Below are 22,990 nucleotides of genomic sequence, written 5' to 3'. Positions count from 1 at the left end.
GTTCTGGTCTTTTTAGGGGACAGCCTTTTGAAACTTGAAATACTTTTTTTTTTCCTCTCATAAATCCTGGCTGTTAAAAATCAAAAGTGTTGGGTTTCAAGACTATTGTTTCTACTGGAAATACCAAAGAATCTAACTTGGAACTAATTTGAGTTTCAAGAACCCAATCTGGAACTGAAATCCCTTTGGCTGAGACATAGCATAGCTCTGACTTGACTGGGAAGGGCCCAGGAAATGCACATTTCTTCATGCTGCATAGAGTGTGAGTCGATTTCTTGTCGGTTGTGGGGTGAAAACCATGGTCTCCCAAGAATGTTTTCTCTCCTTCCACCCTACCTGCCCCTTACAGTTTCCAGGATTATCTCCTCTGTAATGGGCAGCCTGCCTTCCACAATCATGTCAACCGGGGCATGGATGCTGGGAAGGCAGATGGAAAGGCTATGCCACAGTTAGACCTCTATTCATAAGACCAAGTGGAACACAATGCCCGTCCCCCTGAAGCTGAACTATTTTGGAAGGAGAGGAGGGGAATATGGCATTCTATCAAGCATACTTTGCCATATTCCCAACTTGGGTTTCAGACCGTCTTTATACCCTGCCCATGGAGAGTCTTGCTAGTAAGTTCCATCCTTTCATAGAGAGCAACTGGGTTGAGGTGGGGGGGGGGGGGTGTCCACTAAAGACATTCCAACCTTCACTAAGAGAACAATTTCAACAAGAAACCTAGAGGGGGGAGCGTCTGAGATTTGACTGCAGCAAATTGGAGACCAGACAAAATATTCAGAATATAACTAGTTATCCAGAATAGTCAATGAAAATCAGTTCCGGGAGGGAGATACATTAACTAGCTTTAAATGCAAAGCATTTGTCGGTGGCATAAAGTGAGTTAGGATCATAGGGTTTTTAAAGGAGGTGTTCCATTGTTTTATTTCTAGAGCAAAGGGTACAGAAAAGGAAGTTTAATGAATTTTAGTGATTCAACAGAAATGCAACACAATATCAGGTGAAAAAGTAACGAACACATGTACACGTATGTATCCAGCTATGTAACAAAAACAGACATACATGTACATATGTGTGAAGGTGTATCTAGACATATATAAGAAGGAAACACATAAATACTGGTCTCTTCCATTCATGTATGTATGTATTTATATTTTAGAGTGAGTGTGAGCAGGGAAGGGAGAGAGGGAGAGAGAGGGGGAGAGAGAGACAGAGGGACAGAGAGACAGAGAGACAGAGAGAGAATCTTAAGCAGGCTCCATGCTCAGCACAGAGACTGATGTGGGGTTCGATCCCATGACCTGGGATCATGACCTGAGCTGAAATCAAGAGTTGGACGTCAACCGACTGAGCCACCCAGGCACCCGAATAGTGGTCACTTCTACGTAATGGTATCACGAGGAGCTTATATGTTTTCTTCCTAATACTTTTATACACATCTTCAATTTTTGATTATTCTTATAAAGAGAAAATGATTACATCATACTTTTGAAAGGCTAGAACAAGGCTTCCAAATCTCATAAGATAAGATGAGAGGAAAAAAACCTAAAAGCTCTCCTGCCACATTGTCTAGAAATGCTTGCTACAATACAGCAAAATTGTTTTAAATACGTGAATGCACTGGCAAGAGAGACAGGAAGGCCCGAGCACGTCAGCAACAAAGAGGAAAGTGAGTGATGGGGTATGCTGGTGGGGTTAGGCCTGGGATCCCTGAATAAAGACGTTTTTAAAGGGCTGTGTTTTACCGGAAGAGTAAATTCGAAAAAACATGGATCTAAAAAACATGCACAGAGAGACAGACAGGTATTTGTGTGTTTTGGCTCGAGTGGGAAAAATGTCCCCACTTTTCTTTCTGAGAAAGCAAATCTCCACATTTGTTTCCACCCCAAACTTGGAGGTTCAAATTTGCAGGTGATCCAGGATCCACGATGATAAATGCCCAAAAAGGTAATACAGGTATGGTGATCTCTCTGCAAAACAGCTCTTGAAGGATACACCCAAAACCCAGGCCACAGGGGCTTCTCATGAAAAAACAGTCTCCTGTGAAGATGAGCTCACAAACGATGAAAGGGAACATCCTCCATGAGTCAGCAGAAACACTAAATAATATATTACATATATTTTCTAAATAAATAACATATATATATATATATATATATCTCCTAGATCCATTAATTTAAAAATAGGCTCTCAGAAGGGCACCTGGGTGGCTCAGTTGGTTAAGGAGCCGACTTTGGCTCAGGTCATGATCTCACGGTCCATGGGTCCAAGCCCTGTGTAGGGCTCTGTGCTGACAGCTCAGAGCCTGGAGCCTGCTTCAGATTCTGTGTCTCCCTCTCTCTCTGCCCCTTCCCCGCTCATGCTCTCTCTCTCTCAAAAAATAAATAAACATTAAAAATTTTTAATTTAAAATGGATCATACATAAAAATATAAAACTCTTAGAAGAAAACACAGGAGCAAATCTTCATGATCTTAGACAATGGCTTCTTAGATACAGTAACAAAAGCACAAGCCATAAAAGAACAATTTGATGTATTGGACTTCATCAAAATTAAAAAAAAAATTGTGCCTCAAATGATATCATCAAAAAGTAAAATGACAACGCATTTAAAAGTGAGAAATATTTAAAAGTCATATATCTGAAAAGGGACTTGTATCCAGAATATATAAAGAACTCTTACAACTCAATAATATGAAAATAAATGACTGAAAAGTTGGGCAAAGGATAAGAACAGAGGTTTCCCTTTCGAAGATGTACAAATGGCCAATAAGCACTTGATAAGGTACTCAACACCATCAGTCATTAGGGAAATGCACATCAAAGCCACAAGTTACCGCTTCACACCCACTACATTGTCTATAATAATTTTTTATTTAAAAAAAAAATTTTTTTTTTTGAAGTTTATTGAGTTTTGAGACAGAGAGACAGAGCATGAATGGGGGAGGGGCAGAGAGAGAGAGGGAGACACAGAATCCGAAACAGGCTCCAGGCTCTGAGCTGTCAGCACAGAGCCCGTTGCGGGGCTCGAACTCACAAACCGCGAGATCATGACCTGAGCCGAAGTCGGACGCCCAACCGACTGAGCCACCCAGGCGCCCTTATAATAATTTTTTAAAAAGCCAGACAATAACAAGTGCTGGTGAGGAGGCGGAGAAATTGGAAGCCTCATACACTGGTGGATTAAAAAACCAAAACGGTGTGACCAGTTTAGGAAACAGCTTGGCAGCTCCTTGAAATGTTAAACACGGAGTTACCATAGGACCAAACAGTTCTGCTCCCGGGTACATTTCCAAGGGAAACGAAAACGTATGTGCCTCACGAAGACTGCTACATGAATACTCGTAGCAGCATTATTCACAACAGCCACAAAGTGGAAACAATTCAAATGCTCACCAACTGCTGAATGGGTAAATAAAATCTATATCCATACACCAGAGTACTTGTCAGCAATAAAGCAGAACGAAATACCGATATACACTACAATATGGATGGACCTCAAAAACATGCTCAGTGAAAGAAGCCAGTCATAAAAGACCACAAAGTGTATGATCCCATTTATATGAAAGGTCCAAAATAGGAAAATGCAGGGAGACAGAAAACAGATTACTGGCTGCCCAGGGTTGAAGGAGGGTGGAATGGGGAGTGACTGCTTACTGGGTACAGCGTTTCTTTTTGGGATGATGCAAATGTTCTAACGTTAGACTACGGTGGGGACTGCCCAGCTTTGTCAATATAATAAAAACCACTGACTTGTACACTTTAAACGGGCAAACTTTATGGTGCGTAAGTTTTATCCAATGCAATTGCGTTTTGAAAAATTAAATCAGACGACATCAAATGCAGTGTGGTATTCTGGATCGGATCGAGGAGCAGAAAAGAGGCATTAGCAGGAAAAAAAACTGGTCAAAATCTGAATAATGTTTGTACTGTAGTTAATGTGTTGTACTAAGGCAATTGTACTAATGTTAGTTTCTTCACAAATGTTCATGGTTTGGTGCGATGCTAACATTAGGGAGGACGAGTGAAGGTAATACAGGAACTCTGGATTATCGTTGCATCTTTTCCGTAAATCTGAAATGACTCCAAAATCAAAGTAAGAAACCACCATGGCAAACCTTTAGTGCACCTGACGCAGCGAGTCAGAGAAAAAGGGAGGAAGAGAGAGAGGGGGCACAAATAAATAACTACAACTGACACACGGGATATAAACTACAAAATGGCGGAGATGTAACCATGATACTAAGAACAATTACGTACCAGTGCTGTGCAAGGTAGGTTCCTTCCTGGTCACCCTATCAGGTCTCGGGGCTCAGGATGAATTTCATAATGCGACACAGATCGAGATCAGGAACAGGCTCTGTTGGGGGGGCAGAAGAGGAGACAAGATAGGGTCAGAATGAAGGGTCAGCCAGAAGAGACAAGATGGTGGTCTTGACAAGATGGTGGTCTTGACAAGAAGATGGTGGACAAGATACGTGGTTCACTGTCCTCCTATCGCTGTAGGGAGTCGTGTCAGGACCTGGGTGATGAGCTTGTCGATGGGAGGCAAACAGACTGCTTGGCAGACTGATGTTTATAGCAGTTGCTGAGGAAACCAGTTGCCAGCACCTGGAGACCAGGGCGGCAGGTGCTGTGGGGACCCAAGGGAAGGGAGCTCCTGGTCCTGTGGGAAGCCGAATATGGGTGCTACCCCTTCCTCTAGGAGACGGTGGGGCCAGTGCTGGCCAGCTTCTTGTCCACGCTACCCAGAGTCAGCTCTCAGGGTCACCTGTGCACACCTCTACTTGACATTCGGAACCAGTTAATCCACAACATACACGAAATGCGGTTTTAAAAATATGTATATAACTTAATAAAACTACTCAAGAAGAAATATAAGTTTGGTTACATTTACACCTTGAATCAGGAGTTTTATTTTATTTTATTTTTTTTTTAATTTTTTTTTTTAACGTTTATTTATTTTTCAGACAGAGAGAGACACAGCATGAACGGGAGAGGGGCAGAGAGAGAGGGAAACACAGAATCAGAAGCAGGCTCCAGGCTCTGAGTCATCAGCCCAGAGCCTGACGCGGGGCTCGAACCCATGGACTGCGAGATCATGACCTGAGCCGAAGTCGGACGCTTAACCGACTGAGCCACCCAGGCGCCCCAAATCAGGAGTTTTAAAATCCACCCTCCTCCCTCAAAAATAAAATAAAGTAAAACAAGCCATTAAGCTCAGAAGATTTTACCAGTCAGACCCAAACTTCAAAGAACATGTATCGTTATCTTAAACAAACTGTTCCAAAAAATATTAAAATGAGGGAACACTGCCCACTTCATTCTATGAAGTAAAAATAATTCTGATGGCAAAATAGATAAGGGCAGGATGAGAAACTAATTATTAAAGGCTAATCTTACTTTGAAATGGAGATGCAAAAATCCTAAATAAAACATTAGTCAACTGAATCCAGAAATGTCTATCAAAAATATATCATTACGGGGGCACCAGGGTGGCTCAGTCGGTTAAGCATCCAACTCTTGATTTCTGCTCAGGTCATGATCTCACAGTCCATGGGTTCGAGCCCTGCATCGGCCTCTGAGCTAACAGTGCAGAGCCTGCTTGGGATTCTCTCTCCCCCTCTCTCTGCCCCTCCCCTGCTCTCTCTCTCTCTCTCTCTCTGTCTCTGTCTCTCAAAAATAAATAAATAAATATTTTTTACAAAATACATCGTTACCAAGTTGGATCTATCTCAGGAATGCACAGAGGGTTCAAATTAGAAAGCCTATTAGTGAGACTTACATATTCACTGGTTAAGGGAGAAAACCATATGATTATCTCAATAAATGTAGAAAACACTTTAATAATATGCAACATTGTTTCATTATTAATACTCATAGCAAACTCCAAAAAAAGCACAACTTCCTTACTCTGGTAAATGGTAGCTACCAAAATTATAGCGATTTTCAAAATTATACAGCAAAAATCTTGTATAATTGTGAAATGTTAAAAGTACTCCCTTCGTGATCAGGAACCAGAGATTTGTTCTACTGCCCCTTCTTTCAACACAGTACTGGAGTGTTTCACTAGCATGATAAGACAAGAAAAAGAAATAAAAGTTATAAAGAATGGAAAGGAAAAAAACTAAAAAGTAAAAAGAAGATACAAACTACTAGAAATAAGGGTTTATTGAGGTTGCAGAATGTAAAAAATATGTAAAATCAGCAACATTACTATTCACCAGCAACAAAAGTTATAAAATGTGATTTTTAAGAGACGTATTTTTCAATGGCAGCAATAAAATATAAGGTCCTAGGAATAAATATAATAAGAGATGTACAAGGCTTTTATAAATAAAAATACAAAACTTTATTGAAGGACATAGTAGAATAGCTAAATAGATGAAAATATAAACCATATTTATTGATGGGAAGATACAATTTTATAATAACAGTAACAATTTTTTTTAACGTTTATTTATTTTTGAGACAGAGAGAGACAGAGCATGAATGGGGGAGGGTCAGAGAGAGAGAGAGACAGAGAATCCGAAGCAGGCTCCAGGCTGTGAGCTGTCAGCAGGGATCCCGACGAGGGGCTCAAACTCACGGACCGTGAGGTCATGACCTGAGCTGAAGTCGGACGCCCAACCGACTGAGCCACCCAGGCGCCCCAACAGTAACAATTTTGTAAGCCCCAAATCAGTCTAATGAATTTAGTATCATTACAATATATTTTAACAAGGTTATGTTTCAGAACTTGACAAGATGATCCGTAAATTCATACAGAAGATTAAAAGGGGAAGAATAGTCAAAACTCATTTTAAGAGGAAACACAAGAGGTATGTGAGAAGAATGGAGGAAACTGATTCCAAACAGATATCAAGATCCTCTTTAAATAATAGCATGGGGCCCCTGGGTGCCTCAGTTGGTTAAGCATCTGACTCTTGATTTCTGCTCGGGTCATGATCCCAGGATCTTGGGATCGAGTTCTGCATGGGGCTCTCTGCTTACTGCCTGGAGCCTGCTTGGGATTCTTTCTCTCTCCCTCCCTCTCTCTCTGCCCCTCTGCCACAAGCATGCACTCCCTGTCTCTCTCTCAAAGTAAATTAAAAAAAAAAAAATTAAAAAAATAGTGTGGTATCAGCCCAGAGATAATTAGGCAAATGGAATAGAAGAGTCTAGAATTAAACTCATTTACATATGATAGTAGTGGCACTTACTATTTTTTAAAGTCCATCTATTTATTTTTGTGAGAGAGAGAGGTGGGGCAGGGGAGGAAGGGACACAGAGAGAATCCCGGGCAGGCTCCGAGCTGCCAGCACAGAGTCCAACACGGGGCTTGAACCCACGAACCATGAGATCGTGACTTGAGCCCAAATCAAGAGTCTGACACGTAATATAGACTGAGTCATCCAGATACCCCCGTGGCATTTAAATTACAGGAAAAGGATTGCTCCAGTTGTCCTGAGTCAAGTGTCTCTCCACAAAGAGAAGATAAAATTAATCCAAACCACACTCTATACACAGACAATATCTAGATGGCTTAAAGATCTAAAAGGTGAAAAATTACACAATTATTGGGAAGAATATCACATGATGTTTTAGTGATATTTGCATATGGAATTATCTTCTGAAACAACCCAACAAGCCCAAATCATAAAGAAAAAACAGATACATTTGATTATATTAAAATTAAAACCCTGTCTGATAACAAAAGGCATGAGATATAAAGTGAAGAGACAAGCCACCATCCAAGAAAAGGTATTTGCTATTCACGTAACCAGTAGAATTAGAATTAAAAAGGAAAGACAACAACCCAAGAGAAAAATGATGAACATTAACAATACCAGGAATACCCAGAGGAAGAACCGTGAATAGCCAGTAAACATTAAGAAAGCATGCTTAGCACTCTCTTAAAATCCAATTTGTATTTTCTCAATGGTGAGTTATCCAGCCATAGCCTTTGTAACTTCCGCTGTTGTGTTTTGTGTATTTCCTAACTGATGTGTTTTGAACTTGCTGTTTTGATCTGGTTAGTCAACCTTTTAATGTTGGCTCTGCTGTTTCAACCTTGCTGCTCCTGAGAACATGCTTTTAACTTAAATTTTTAAATTTAAGTATGATTTACATGCATTTATAGTTAGTGCTTTTGCATCCTAAGAAATCTTGTGTGCCCCAAATTCGCAAAGATACTGTCCTGTTTCCTTGTAGAACCTTTAGACTTTTCACTTTTACATTTAGTTAAATGATCTATTCTGAGTTTTGGTGTTTTTTTTTTTTTTTTTTTTTTTTTTTTTGGTATGGTGTGATATGGGTCGACGTTCGTTTTTTTTTCCTATATAGATAGATATTTGTTCCTTTCAGCATTTTGTTGAAAAGATCTTCCTTTTACCATTGAATTACTTTGGTACTTTGGCCAAAAATGAATTGACTGTGTAAGTGTGGGTTTATTTCTGAGTTCTCTCTTGTTCCATGGATATTTACACCATACTATCTTGATGACTACACGTTTATAGAAAGTCCTGTAATTAGCTCATGTAAGTCCTCCAACTTGTTAAGTTCCAAGATGGTTCTGTTATTCTAGGTCCTTTACATTTCCACTAAATGTTAGGATTCGTTTGTCAATTTCTACACTGGTGGTTTTTTTTTGTTTTTTTTTTCCTAGCAGTTTTATTGAGATCTAATTCACTTACCATACAATTCACCCATTTAAAGTGTAAAAGTGAGGGGCGCCTGGGTGGCTCAGTCGGTTAAGCGGCTGACTTCGGCTCAGGTCACGATCTCGCGGTCTGTGAGTTCGAGCCCCGCGTCGGGCTATGTGCTGACTGCTCAGAGCCTGGAGCCTGTTTCGGATTCTGTGTCTCCCTCTCTCTCTGCCCCTCCCCTGCTCACACTTTGTCTCACTCTGTTTATCAAAAATAAATAAGTGTAGGGGCGCCTGGGTGGCTCAGTCGGTTAAGCGTCCAACTTCGGCTCAGGTCACGATCTCGCGGTCTGTGAGTTCGAGCCCCGCGTTGGGCTCTGTGCTGACTGCTCAGAGCCTGGAGCCTGTTTCGGATTCTGTGTCTCCCTCTCTCTCTGCCCCTCCCCTGTTCATGCTCTGTCTCTCTCTGTCTCAAAAATAAGTAAACGTTAAAAAAAAAAAATTTAAAGTGTAAAAGTGTAAACTTCAAGTATACAATTCAAATGATACAACTCACAAGTGATTTTTGGCATATTACCTTATTAATTTTTTAAATTTTTATTTATTTATTTTTTTTCGAGAGAGAGGTAGGAGGAGCCTGGGTGGCTCAGTCGGTTAAGCGTCCTACTTCAATTCAGGCCATGATCTTATAGTTTGTGAGTTCTACCCCCCGTCAGGCTCTGTGCTGACAGCTCAGAGCCTAGAGCCTGCTTCAGATCCTGTGTCTCCCTCCCCCGATTGCTCTGTCTCTCTCTCTATCTTTCAAAAATAAATAAAAACATTAAAGAAAATAAAAAAAAAAGAGAGAGACAGAGCACCAGCAGGGGGAGGGGCAGAGAGAGAGACAGAGACAGAGACAGAGAGAGAGAGAGGCAGAATCCAAAACAGGCTCCAGGTTCTGCGCTGTCAGCACAGAGCCTGACACAAGGCTTGAACTCACTAACCGTGAGATCATCACCCGAGCCAAAGTTGGATGCTTAACCGTCTGAGCCACCTAGGTGCTCCTATCTTATTAATTTTTAAAGATTGTGGTAAAATATATGTAACGTAAATTTGCAATTTTAATAATTTTTAAGTAAACAATTCATCGACACTAAGTACATTCACAATGTAGCACGAACATCACCAATACCTAGTTCTGGAGCGTTTTCAGCATCCCAAACAGAAACTCTGTTACCAGTAGGCAGTAACTCCCCAGCTCATGGTAGTTTCTAACCCACTTTCTGTCTCTATGAATTTGCTTATTCTAGATATTTCCTATAAGTGTCATCATACGTCTTTTGCATCTGGTTTATTTTATTTGGTGTATGTTTTCAAGATTCACCCACGTTATAGGATGTATCAGAACATCATTCTTTTTTATGGCTGAATAATTCATTCTTTTTATAGACACACATTTTGTTTACTGACGTGTCTGTTGATAGACGCTTGGGTTATTTCTTCCTTTTGGCTATTGTGAATAACCTTTAATAACTATTGGCATACAAATGCCTCTTCAAGCCCCTGCTTTGAACTCTTTGGGTCTATGCCTTCGGGTAGAATCGCTGAGTCTTATGGTAATTCTATGGACAGCTTTTGAGAAACTCAAACTGTTCCCATAGTAGCTATACCAGTTTACATTCCCACCAGCAATGCACAGCTTCCAATTTCTCCCTATTCTCACCACGACTTGTTATTTTCTGTTTTTTTGTTTGTTTGTTTTGGTTTTTCATTTTAGCCGTTTTAGTGGGTCTGAAGTGATGTCTCATTGTTGCTTTGATTTGCATATCTCTAATGACCAATGAAGTTGGGCCTCTTGTCATGTGCTCAGTTGGGCCATTTATATGTCTTCTCCGGAGAAATGTCTACTTCTGTTTTGCCCAGTTTTTAATTGGGCCGTTAGTCTTTTTGTTGTTGAGTTATAAGTATTTAAGTTTGTATATTCTCAATGCGAGTCATTTGCCATTTATGATATGGCAAAGATAGGATAAAAGAGAGGGAAAGGTTAGGACGTGAGTTCCCTGGGTGGGGAAACACACATAATTTGGAACAATGCTGGGAGCATTTGATCACAGCAAACCCCCTCGGGCGTAAGGTTCCTCTTAAGAATGTCACAGACACCACCTACTCCCCCTCAGGTTCCCTTCAGGAATTTGATAATCAAAATACCTTACTAAAATAAGTAAACCATAAAGCTTATGTTGTACAAGGGACAGGATGACCCTCACACAATGGAATCCAGCCGATCGGGAATGGACAACCCAGCACCTAGAGCGATCAAGCCAACAAAGGTTAAGACCTGAGAAGGAACGAGAGGGAAGGGAAGGGGCCAACGCAAACCCTATGAAATAAAGACCCTTCCCTATAATCGGGGGTATTCACCTTTGAATGTGCCCTCTCTGCAAAGAGAGCTTTCAGACTACTCTTACTTCTAATCTTATAGTCTAATAAACTTTTGCTTACTGCTCATTGTATTCTGTGTCCACCTCTTGACTCTTCAAAGCGGCGAGACAATGAACCCTGGGTACGGAGGTAAAAAATCCTGCAACACCTAATCAGACCTACGATGTACAAATATTTTCTCCCATTCTATAGTTTATCTTTTCACTTTCTCAACAATGTCTTCGATGCACAAAAGTTTTCAATTTTGATGAAGTCCAATCAACCTATTTTCTCTTGTGTTGCTCGTGCCTTTCGTGTCATATCTACATGGTGGTATTTTTACTGGGATTGTACTGAATCTTTAGATGAATTAGTATCACATTGTGACACTACAATTTATGATACACCTGTATTTGGTTTTCTGTTTCTGGTACAGAGGTAATAGAGCCCATGGAATTTCCTAAATTATAAGAGTGATCAAGAAGGCATTTTATTAAAAAGATGTTTTTGAGGTGTATTTATTTTGAGAAAGAGAGAGAGCAGGGGAGGGGCAGGGAGAGGAGAGAGAATGCCAAACAGGCTCTGTGGTGTCAGCACCGAAATCAAGAGTTGGATGCCTAACCTTTGAGCCACCCAGGTGCCCCGAGGCATTTTGATATTCACAACAAACCCCTTTCAACCACACCTGAGTCTCTGTTAATAAGATGATGTTTGGAAAGCACTTAAGGACAGGGGCTGGTTCCCAGGGGGACCAATCACGTGATTAGAGGGTTAGAACTTTCCGTCCCTGCCCTTGACCTCCAGAGAGGCAAGCCGGCTAGAGATTGAGTTCAATCATCAACAGCCAGTGATTTAATCAATCGGGTCTATGTAATAAAGCCTCCATAAAAAACTCAAAAGGATGGGATTCGGAGAGCTTCTGCACTGAACACATGGAAGTGAAAGGAGAGGGTGAACTTGGAGAGGACATGGAAGCTCCTGGCACCTGTCTGCACACCTTGCCCTATGCATCACTTCCATCTAGCTGCGCCGGAGTTACAGCCTTTTATCAGCTGTTCAATGGAGGTAGATGTTTCTCTGAGCTGAGAACCACTCTAGCAAAGTAATCAACCTGAAAGGGGGTTGTCAGAACCTCTGAGCTACAGGTGGCCAGGCAACAACCTGGACTTGCGGCCGGCATCTCAAGGAGGGGTGGCAATCCTGTTAAGGACTAAGGAGTCCTTAACCTGTGGAACCCGACGCTTTCCGTGGGTAGACAATAGCCGAACTGAATTCAGTTGAATTGTAGGAGACCAGCTGGTGTTGGAGAGTTGCTTGGTGGAGTGAAAAAGGAAACCAAAAACCTGACACGTCGGAGACATTCTATCGTTATCAGATGTTCCAACCTATGGACATGGTATACCTTTAAAAATTTATTTTAGGGCTTAGGTATGTTTGATAGTTTTCAGTGTAGAGGTTTGGTATGTACTTTACGAAATTCATTCCTGATTATTTTCTAAAACTGTTTATTTATTTATTTTTTGGGAGGGGGAAGGGGCAGACAGAGAAGGAGAGAGAATCCCCAGCAGGCTCCGCACTGTCAGTGCAGAGCTCCGTGTGGCACTTGACCTCACGAACTAGGAGATCATGACCCGAGCCGAAATCAAGAGTTGGACGCTTAACCGACTGAGCCACTGCTATTCCTGATTATGTTATAGATTTTACAATATTTAAAATTTTTTTTTTAACGTTTATTTATTTTTGAGACAGAGAGAGACAGAGCATGTGAGGAACAGAGAGAGAGGGAGACACAGGCTCCAGGCTCTGAGCTGTCAGCACAGAGCCTGACGCGGGGATCGAACTCACAGACCGTGAGATCATGACCTGAGCTGAAGTCGGACGCTTAACCGACCAAGCCACCCAGGCGCCCCAAATTTTACAATATTTTAAGTGGCACTATGTTTAAAATTGCATTTTCTGTTTTTTTGCTGGAAAAACCGTGTAGAAACACAACTTACGCTTCTATATTGATTTTGTGTCCTACGAACATCGTAAATCGGGCTATTAATTCCAATAGCCTTTGTAAGTCCTTCAGGTTTTCTACATATATCACTTGCAGATAAAAGGTTTTCTTTCTTCCTTTTCAATCTGTATACATTTTCTTTTCTTGCCTTGCTGCGTTGCTGGGAGCTCAACTTCAACAGTGAATAGAAGTCGTATGTTGAGCACACACATGCTTACCTTCTTCCTGATTGTGGCAGGAAAGCATTCATTACCATCTTCTTAGGTATAATGCCACCTAGTGCTACAGGTTGAATTGTGTCCCTCCAAGAGATCCAGTTCAATTCTAAAATCCTAATTCCACATATCTGTGAATGTCATCTTATTTGGAAATAGAGTCTTTGCAGATATATAAGCAAGTTAAGATGAGGTCATACGGGATTAGGATGGGCGCTAAGTCCAATGATTGGTATTCTTGTAAGGAGAGAGATTTGGAGACGTAGGGAAAAGACAGCCGTGTGAAGATACGGGCAGTCGCTGGCGTTAACACTGGTGCCTGCCAAGGCACACCAGGGATTGCTAACAACCACCAGCGAGAGGTAAAGAACGATTCTCCCCTAGAGCCTTTGAGAGCGAGCGTGGCCCTGCTAACACCCAGAATGGAGACAGTCAGTGCCGTGTTCAGCCGCCATGTTTGTGGTAACTCGCTATTGCCCTAGGGGACGAATACACCTAGTTTTGTGGTAAAAGCTGTTCGTGAACTTTCGGTTTTGCCGTCTAGTTGTTCTGTTCTTGTGTGGGAATTCAGAGACTGAATATGACACTGCCGCCACTCCTGTCTTCCCAGGATCTCTCTTCACATCAGTGGTTTTAAATTGTTGACGGTCCAGCATACGGCTTCACGTGGTGAATGTTCCATGTGTATTCTGCAAACGGACGTTCTACAAACGTCAGGGAGGTGAGGCGGTGGATAGTGTCTGTCAGGTCTCCAGTCACTTGCCACCAAGAGAATGCCAACTGCCACACCATTCTTTACGCCCCAGCTTCTCTGTGGGCCCCTAGGAAACCTGCGTCCTATGCTCTCATCCTCTAAAACGATGTGCTCCCTGCTCTGGGCTCCTAAAGCATTTTTTTTTTTTAATGTTTTTTTTTTGTTTGTTTGTTTTTGTTTTTTTTTTTTTTAACGTAGGCTCTATGCCCAACTTGGGGCTTGATTTCACAATCCCTAGATCAAGAGTTGCACTCTCTACCGACAGAGCCAGCCAGGTGCCCCTGTTTACACTTCTTGTGGAGCTTGTGTTACATTCTGTTTTATAGCACAGTTATTTCAAGAACGCGCCTTATCTCCATTCCTAGACCGCAAATTCCTGGAGAGCAGGAAGTGTATCCACTCACTCCTGTGTTCACAAGGCACCCATTGCAACGCTTGCATCCCACAGCTATTCATTTGTTTGCAGCGTTTTTGTTTCTTGCCCAGTTGTGGAGACATGTCGTTGACCCGCCACCTCAGTCTGACAGATGAGGCAACAAAGACGCTAGGGTTAAAGGACTCGCTCAAGGTGACCCGGACTGCAAACCGCAAAGGCAGGACCAGAATCCAGATCTGTCCATGCCAAGGCCCGTCCAGAGCTTCCCCCTCACAGCCAGGAGGATGAGAAGGGTCCAGAAGGGCCCGCACAAAGGGTGAGCACCCACTCCGTGTTCAGGAGCCTTGCGGGCCCTGAAGGTGCCACCGCGCGCGTGCCTGTCCGGGTGAGCGAGGCAGCGTGCCCAGCGATTTTCACACGCGGCCTCCTTCACTCCTTGCAAGGATCTTATGAACGGGGTGTGTGTGTGTGTGTGTGTGTGTGTGTGTGTGTGTGTGTGCAACCGCCTCCTCTTGGTTTCCGGTGGAGAAAGGGAAGCCCAGAGAAGGTAAGGAGCACGCTTAAGAGCCCCACGGCTGGGGTGCGGCGGGCTGGGATGCGAGCCCAGGTCTGGCGGGTCCCAGAGTCTCTGCTCTCCCGTCCCAAGTGCGGCGGGAAGATGTGGGCCCGGGTGTCAGCCTGCGTGGGCTCACGTCTCGGTCCCGCCTGGCACGCACGTGCTCCCTGGGCCGACAGAGCCACACTGCCAAGTCTCAGTCCCCTCCCCGCCCCCGTGTTAATGGTGCCAATAACATATACTGCATGCTTGTGCTGAGGGGTGGACGAGGTGAGCTATTTGAAGTTGTTCACACGGTTCTGGGTAGTCCATACATATTCACCATTATTGCTGTTATTTAGGAAGGAGGTCGAGGCCAGCGGAACTCGGAGCGTCAGCCCCAGTGTCCTGATGCTGTCGCGGTACCAAATAGTCCTGACTTCATGGGACCCCCAGGCGGCTCCAGTTTTCGCCTGCTGCTCAGTTTCCTTCTATGAACCACAAAAGAATACGCCCATATATTCTGTGGAGGCAGGAAGCATCGAGAGAGAAATAGGGCAATCTGGCCAAGGGCACATGTCTCTGGACTTATTTAAACCGTCCTCAAGCTTCTTTCAGTTACAAGCGACAGAGACTTCATTCCAATTAGATCTCAATAAAGGGGGAGGTACCGATTTGTGCCGCTGGGAAGGACAGGCGTGGAGCTGGCCCCAGGCATGGTCTGATCCAGCCCTCCGTATTCTCTCTTGCTCTGGCTCTCCACCCCTGGGTGCCGCCATCTCTCAGCTCTCTCTGTTGCCCTCATTGCCTCCCAAAGCGGACCTCCCGGCAGCCAAGGGAGGGCAGGCTGCGGATGAGTCATTCTCGTGCCATCTCGGTTTGTAACCCGAGAGGAGAGGGATTGTCTTCATCAGCTCGGGCTGCTAGAACCAAATGCCACAGGCTGGCTGGCTTCCACAAGGGATGTGTATTTCTCCCAGCGCTGGAGGCGGGAGGTCCGAGGCCAGGATGCCAGCATGGCACCTCTCTTGGCGTGGCTCAGCTCTACTGCCCAGCGATTTCACTTGGGTGGGGACAGGGTTGACATTTTCTTTCCAGACTCACAGAGGCACGAAGATAGAAACCTCTCAGCTCCTCAGATGGACTGCAGCCAATGCATGTGCAACATTCCTACGGTGCTGAGTCTTTCTGGCTTCCTTCTTGTAAGATTTACTGTCAGTCACTCCAAACAGTCTCTCTTTCCGTTTCTTCATTTGTTTCAGATGTACCGGGCAGGTCGCTAGGTATCATACTGGCGTTCAATTTTTCCGGTTAGACCAAAAGAATGCAGCACTTCTCAGTTGCATAAAATGGGAGTTTTAGATGAGTAGTATCTCCGTGTGCCTAAAGAGATAGTGGCTCATGAGTGAAAAATAGCCAGTGCCAAAACAGGAAGTGTGGTGGGATTAAGTTAAAAGCTTAGAGTATCTTGCTAGGAGTTACAAAGCAACGTCATTACAAGGATCAGCATAAAACAGGCACCCACCTACACTACACAATGCTTTTTTAACCTTGTTTTAAAAACACCCCCTCCCCTTCTATTTTAAAATAAAAATATAGCATGGTTCTCAAATAAAAATCAAGCAATATAATAAGGCACAAAAAAGAAGAGACTAAAACAAAATCAATACCCACCTAACAATAACCACCAATAACAATAACTTTTTGCTGGGTATCATTTCTGACTTTTTCCTTCTTACACAGATAGCAACGAAAGGATAGTGGTGTTTATAGTCATAGATTTACGTTCATTTTCATTCATCATATTTATTCCTAATCACATTTATTTTATTTTATTTTATTATTATTTAAAAAAAAATTTTTTTTTTAACGTTTATTTATTTTTGAGACAGAGAGAGACAGAGCATGAATGGGGGAGGGCCAGAGAGAGGGAGACACAGAATCTGAAACAGGCTCCAGGCTCTGAGCTGTCAGCACAGAGCCCGACGCGGGGCTCGAACTCACGGTCCGCGAGATCATGACCTGAGCCGAAGTCGGCGGCTTAACCAACTGAGCCACCCAGGCGCCCCAAATCACATTTATTTTAAAAAATAACACTCGGCTCCTTTGCTTGCATTTAAGACAGAAACCAAAGTAAATTGAAACAACTACTAAACTTAATTTTTTTCCCCCCAAACAGGTATTTAAAACTCTATTCAAGCTTATTTTTTAAAAAGTTACCAACAGACTCAAGAGGCTGGTCGTATGTTTGTTTCTTTAGACGACATCAACTCTGTTATGAAGAGACTGACACGCTTATATTTCCCTTTCCCACCCCCAATTTACTAGTTATATTATTAAGGCTTATATCACGTGCAGTCTGAATCTACAATGCAATTCCCAGTTTGGCCTTCGTTCTTTATGTAAGTTCAATGCACATCACCTGCTGTTTTGTTACAATCTCCTCCATTATTGAGCTATTTGATTCGCCTTTTCTATCAAGCGGTTTCCTTAAGAAGGGCTTGTGGGTGTTGTTTTCCCTGAGTTTTGCACTCTTGACATTATATTTGACAACGTGGCTGGCAATCACCTACTTAGTCACTCTTTTTCCTACGTAGAACTTTGGAGATATTTCTCCATTACCTCCTGGCATTGAATCTTGTGGCAAAGAAGTTTAAGACCCTTGGCTGGCTGTCTTCCTACAATTGTCGTCTCAAGAATTACTCTGGCTTTTGCAGCCGTCTCAACCTCAAGCCTTTTCTTCCATGGTATCTAGTTTTCAACCATGCTTCTTGCTATTTCTAATTCACTTATTTATTCTAGAAGAGTGTTATTTTGGCTAAGCCGTTTTCTTCGCTCTTCAGCCTGCCTTTTTTGGGGGGACGTGCCTGGGTGGCTCAGTCGGTTTGTCTGCCTTCAGCTCAGGTCGTGATCTCGTGGTTTGCGAGTTCGAGCCCCGTGTCAGTCTCTGTGCCGACAGCTCAGAGCCTGGAGCCTGCTTTGGATTCCGCGTCTCCCTCTGCTCTCTGCCCCTCCCCCGCGCACGCTCTGTCTCTCTCAAAACTAAATAAAACATTAAAAATTTCTGACAGAGAGACAGAGCGCGCGCAGGGATGGGCAGAACAAGGGAGACACAGAATCCAAGGCAGGCTCCAGGCTCTGAGCTGTCAGCACACAGCCCGACGCGGGACTCAAACTCATGAACCGCAAGATCGTGACCTGAGCAGAAGTCAGACGCTCAACCCACTGAGCCACTCGGGTGGTGCAGTGTAGTCTGCCTTCATCCTGTTGCTTAATCAGCTCATATATGAACTTGTGTCTTATTGGATTCATGCTCTTTTGAGTTCTTGTGAGAACACAGTATACCTGTGGGAACTTTTGCTTCTTTAGGTGAGCTTCTCTTCCCAACTGATTTCATCTGTTCCCCCACCCATTCTGGTGGCTGTGTGTTTACGTGGTCGCTGGGTCATTTTATTTAGATTTGCTCATGTGGAAGGTGGCTCTGTACAGACCATTTATCTGCTTTGATATACTGTTGGCACGTATGCTCTCTTATTTGACGACTTCTCTTCTCCTGGGCTTCCGTTCTATGATGATTTCTAAGTACTTAATAACCAGCACAACACAGACACTGAACAAACAGAAGAGAGGGTGGCCACAGCTCTGGGGTAGGAGCCCGAAGACGCCATGTTGGGCCACACGTTACTTCTTTCGTTGCCGGTCGGTGGTCTGGAGTTGGGGGGTTTCTTGTGAGAGGGGCTAGGGTGGCCAGAGCAGTGTGAGCTGCTTCTGTCAGTGATCATTTACTTCCCGGTATGGAAGTATTTTGATATTTTAATGACCAGCACAGCCATAGCAGTGTGTATCAGCCAAACCAACCTGCTTGTCTGCGTCTGTGTCTGCACGTGGGAGGAAGGAGGAGATGGGCGTACACATTTTTGGTTGGAAGGATTAGACTCTGCTCTGTTCTTCTGATACTTGCTTGCATCAACTCCTGCACCAGGGTAACTTCCGAATGGAGAGGAGACGAATCTGCTACAGGAGGAGACCTGTGGGATGTGGTTTTGTCTCTTAATTCCAGGACAGGCTGGTTTTTCCTGTTTCTTGTTCTCGTGTTTCACCCATCTCTCTCCAAGAACTCCCCGGTCCTTCCCCAACACACACACACATGCCAGCCCTACTCAGAGGAAGGAAGAGATGTCTACTCATCTTGCCCCAACTCTCCAATCAGTTTCCTTCCAAAACCTGAGGTTTTAATGAGCATTCTGGAGTTTGCAAATGCCCTCAATAGGGTGGCAGGATTAGGAACTCTTTTCATTCTTGCCAGAAAATCTGGTCTTTTTCTTTGGTGATCATCCTTTGGAGTTTGGGGCTTAATGGCAAGGTTGGGCTCCTTCCCTTGCTTTGCTGCTGGTGAATATATATATAATTATTTATTTATTTTTTTTACTGGTTTTCACCTTTAAAATTTTTACTTATTTTGGTAGTTCATTTTGTTAGGATTTAGGGGATGAAGGTTTTGTGATCTGGTCTTACTTATCCTAGACACACACACACACACACACACACCCCAGAAGACAAAAAAACCCAAAGCACAATTTTATTTAAAAAAAAAAGTGTTTTGTTTTTTTTTTTAATTTTTAAATTTTAACTAGGCTCCATGCCCAATGTGGGGCTTGAACTCATGACCCTGAGATTACGAATCATATGCTCTACTGACTGAGTCAGCAGGGCACCCCCCAAAAGCACAATATGAAATGTCAAAACCAGCAACTCTGGGTTCTCAATTGGGCTGCATATTATAATCACGGGGGAGATTTTACCAATACAAGTGTCAGGCTGCTTTCCAGAGACTGAGTTAAGTGATCAGGAGGGGCTTAAACATCAGTGTTTTTATTTGCTTGTTTTTTTAAGTCCTTCTAGTGATTTACTTAAACGTATAGAGCTGAAAACTATGAACTGGACTTTGTCTTCTAATTGTTCCTAATTTGATACACATAAGCACCATTTAAAAAACATTTTATACCTGCATTAATTAAGGTAATATGTGGGAAATCAAAGAGCTATGTCCTGGGTTAGGAGAACATAGGGAACACACTGCAAAGAAGAACACTGCTTTCTGGCCTTGCTGAAAACAGCAGGCCAGTGTCTAATTAACGTGTATATAGGGGGTGGGTCCTGCCTGTGCTCATGAATTCCTTAGACCATGTTATCTATGGAATATTTTATCTTCTTCTCCACCCTGCTTTCTGCATCTGCTCTTTTACAGTCTTGGGAACCGCCTTGTTTCTCTGCATGCTTTCTGTATGCAGCCCACTGACGTATCGCACAATGTTTCCCTGGATGTATATGCTCAATAAATGTGGGAGCTTGAAAGCAGCTCAGGGAGACTTCCCTTAGCCTCTCTCTCACCTCTCTTGACTTGCATGGAGTCTTGAGTAATCCTTTCTGCTGACCTCAGCTGTGCCGGACAAAGCCGAAGACCGAACCCACAGCACAATATAAAAAACACAAATTATTTATACTGAGTGGTCAGGCACTCAGAGTATTTGAGTAGCAGAGGAAGCAGGAAAGGAGAGATGCACAGGGTTTTGCTTCAGAATATTCTTATCTAGTTGGATAATGGAACCAACACACCTAAAGAACCAGGGGAGCACCGTGTGAGGTAATGCCCAACTTCTAAGACGGTTTTAGAATCCTTCCATGGGCAAGGAAGGCAGTGTCGGGTGCTAGATGCCCTGACTTGAATAAGGTGAAGTTCACGATTTAGTGAGGAAGGTGCTACAACCAATAAACAAAAGACTCATCCAAAGAATGTCTAGTTCTCTTGGGAGTCATGCTTCCTATCCGTAAGTTCTAATTTATGCGGTATTGTTTAGAAGCGCAGGTGTTTAGAGGTGAACTTAATGGCTGGGATTATTGTGTGGGGCAGTTTTTGAGGCGAGGTTCAATCTGGGCTTTGAGGAAGGGGAAGGGAAAAGGGCATTCCAAGTTTGTGAAAGAATCTGAACCACGGCACGGAGTCATAAAGTGTTTTCAGATTTGGAAGGCAGTGGCGGACAGGTTGCAAGAGCACCGAATTCAGAGGTCAAGGCTGCAGCCACTGGAATGAGGCGGCTGAGGCAGGCCTTCATAGCCAACTGGGTAGAGAGAGGGGAAGTGAGGCAGGAGCTCAGGGTGTCGGAATTTCCTGCCTGAGTGACTGGAATAATAGTGACGCCACCTACGTAAATGGCAAAGCTTAAGAGGGGACCGAGTGTGGACTGAGGGTTTTAGATGAAGGTAGGACATCTAAGAAGATCAGAAGGCAAGTGGGTCTGGTTGGAGCTCAAGACCACAATCCAGGTGAGCGGCTTGTACTTGAAGGTAACTTAAGGGCTGTCCACATGGGACTCTGCTATCGCAGAAGCATCTGAGGCTGCTATCTGGACACGAATGAATTTAACAAGTTTGCAGAGAAGGGGGGTAGAGAGCCAGGTCTAAATCAGGAGGAGCCAGGCAGGAAGTCTGAGCCCCATCTGCCCTAGTGACTCACAAAACCTGGGGGAAGGTTTGGTCAGTGACACGTAACGGTCAGTGGAAAGGTAAAGGTCAGGGGAATGTCGAAGGTGATCTCATGCAGAACTCTGAATCAAGATCTGACTTTTAAAACATCTAAAAACTTTTCAACAACTTGGACTGTCAAGCCAAAGCAGCAAGCCCTAAAATTGGCCGCACACTCAGTGTTAGCAAAGATGTGACAATTCTGTTCTCTAAAAAAAGGAGATGTGATTACACAGCAAACCACCTAAGTGTGATTTGTGTCTCCAGTCCAATGCTGATGTCAGACCATTAACACTCATCGATTCTTTCAGCCTGAACCATTCCTGCTACAAAGGCAGTATCTCCATTTTGTGCCTCTGGAAAGAATGATGGTGATGAGGACAGTGTCAGGGTGTGTGTGTGTGTGTGTGTGTATGAATGTATGAAGGGTGTGATCTGTGCTTGTATAAAGGGTCTCAGACATCTAATTGACACATGTGAACATAAGAAAAAATACAAATACCAACTCTAGGACGGTTCCATTCCTACCTAATTGTTCTTTTGGTTTCTGCATCACAGCCACTAAGCACAGATTTTCCAAGTGAACCTGTGTTTACTGCAGAAAAATAGAAGAGACAGAAAATGTACTCGTATTCACAGACTCTGGAAGAATAACACGCAGCAGACACAGCCTCTCGTCAGCTGGTCCCTCATGATCAGGAGGCTACTCTATCCCCCACCCATTGGAACTCAGGACAGATATTGAAACATGTTCTCTTTCTGAACACACCTTGGTTCATCCTCCAGGAAGCTTATCTTTCCATGGCTCCCAAGTACCACAGAGGGTGGTGCTAAGGGACAAAAGCCGACTCTTCACACACCTTCTGATAGCACTGCTCTTGGTAGGTATGGAGAAGGCAGGAGATAGCTGGTCCTCACACAGCCATCCCTGGCAGTATTGAAGTTTAAGGTTTGTGAGAACAAAACCATTGCAAAAAAGCTCCTAGGGTTCTGTGGAGAAAGTGCCCATAACTTAGAACAAGCAGAGAGCTCATACAGACTGACTTCAGGTATGGACAGGCACTTCCGTTTTTATACAGCAAGGGGGACAAGGGTGGTGGTTCTTCAATGTAGGCCACTTTGTTTTTTCTTTAAGATTTGCCCAGGGGTGCCTGGGTGGCTCAGTCGGTTAAGCGTCCGACTTCGGCTCAGGTCATGATCTCGCAATTTGTGAGTTTGAGCCCCGCGTCAGGCACTGTGCTGACAGCTCAGAGCTTGGAGCCTGCTTCGGATTCTGTCTCCCTATCTCTCTGCTCCTCCCCTGCTCGTGCTGTCTCCCTCAAAAATACATAAACATTTAAAAAAAATTAAAAAAAAAAAAAAAAAAAAAAGATTTGTCCGGGGGGGTGCCTGGGTGGCTCAGTCGGTTAAGCATCCGGCTTTGGCTCAGGTCATGATCTCACGGTTTGTGAGTTCGAGCCCCATGTTAGGCTCTGTGCTGACAGTTCAGAGCCTGGAGCCTGCTTCGGATTCTGTGTCTCTCCCTCCCTCTACTCCTCCCCTGCTCGTGCTCTCTCTC

At 43.6% G+C, this 22,990-nt stretch overlaps 1 protein-coding gene across 1 annotated transcript in view; it reads right to left on the bottom strand.

Moving 5' to 3' along the window:
• Positions 1-4,212: 4,212 nt before the first annotated feature.
• Positions 4,213-22,990, bottom strand: part of PLEKHA8 (pleckstrin homology domain containing A8) — an 84,277-nt gene continuing 65,499 nt past the window's right edge. Inside the window, exon 14 of the mRNA XM_042969145.1 lies at positions 4,213-4,362. Within this exon, the coding sequence (XP_042825079.1) occupies positions 4,327-4,362 (36 nt within the window). The 3' untranslated portion in view covers positions 4,213-4,326. The remainder of the gene's footprint in view (positions 4,363-22,990) is intronic.

The sequence above is a fragment of the Panthera tigris genome, chromosome A2 (genome assembly GCF_018350195.1).
Source record: "Panthera tigris isolate Pti1 chromosome A2, P.tigris_Pti1_mat1.1, whole genome shotgun sequence".
NCBI lineage: Eukaryota > Metazoa > Chordata > Mammalia > Carnivora > Felidae > Panthera > Panthera tigris.
This window is presented reverse-complemented; position numbering and strand designations above follow the sequence as displayed.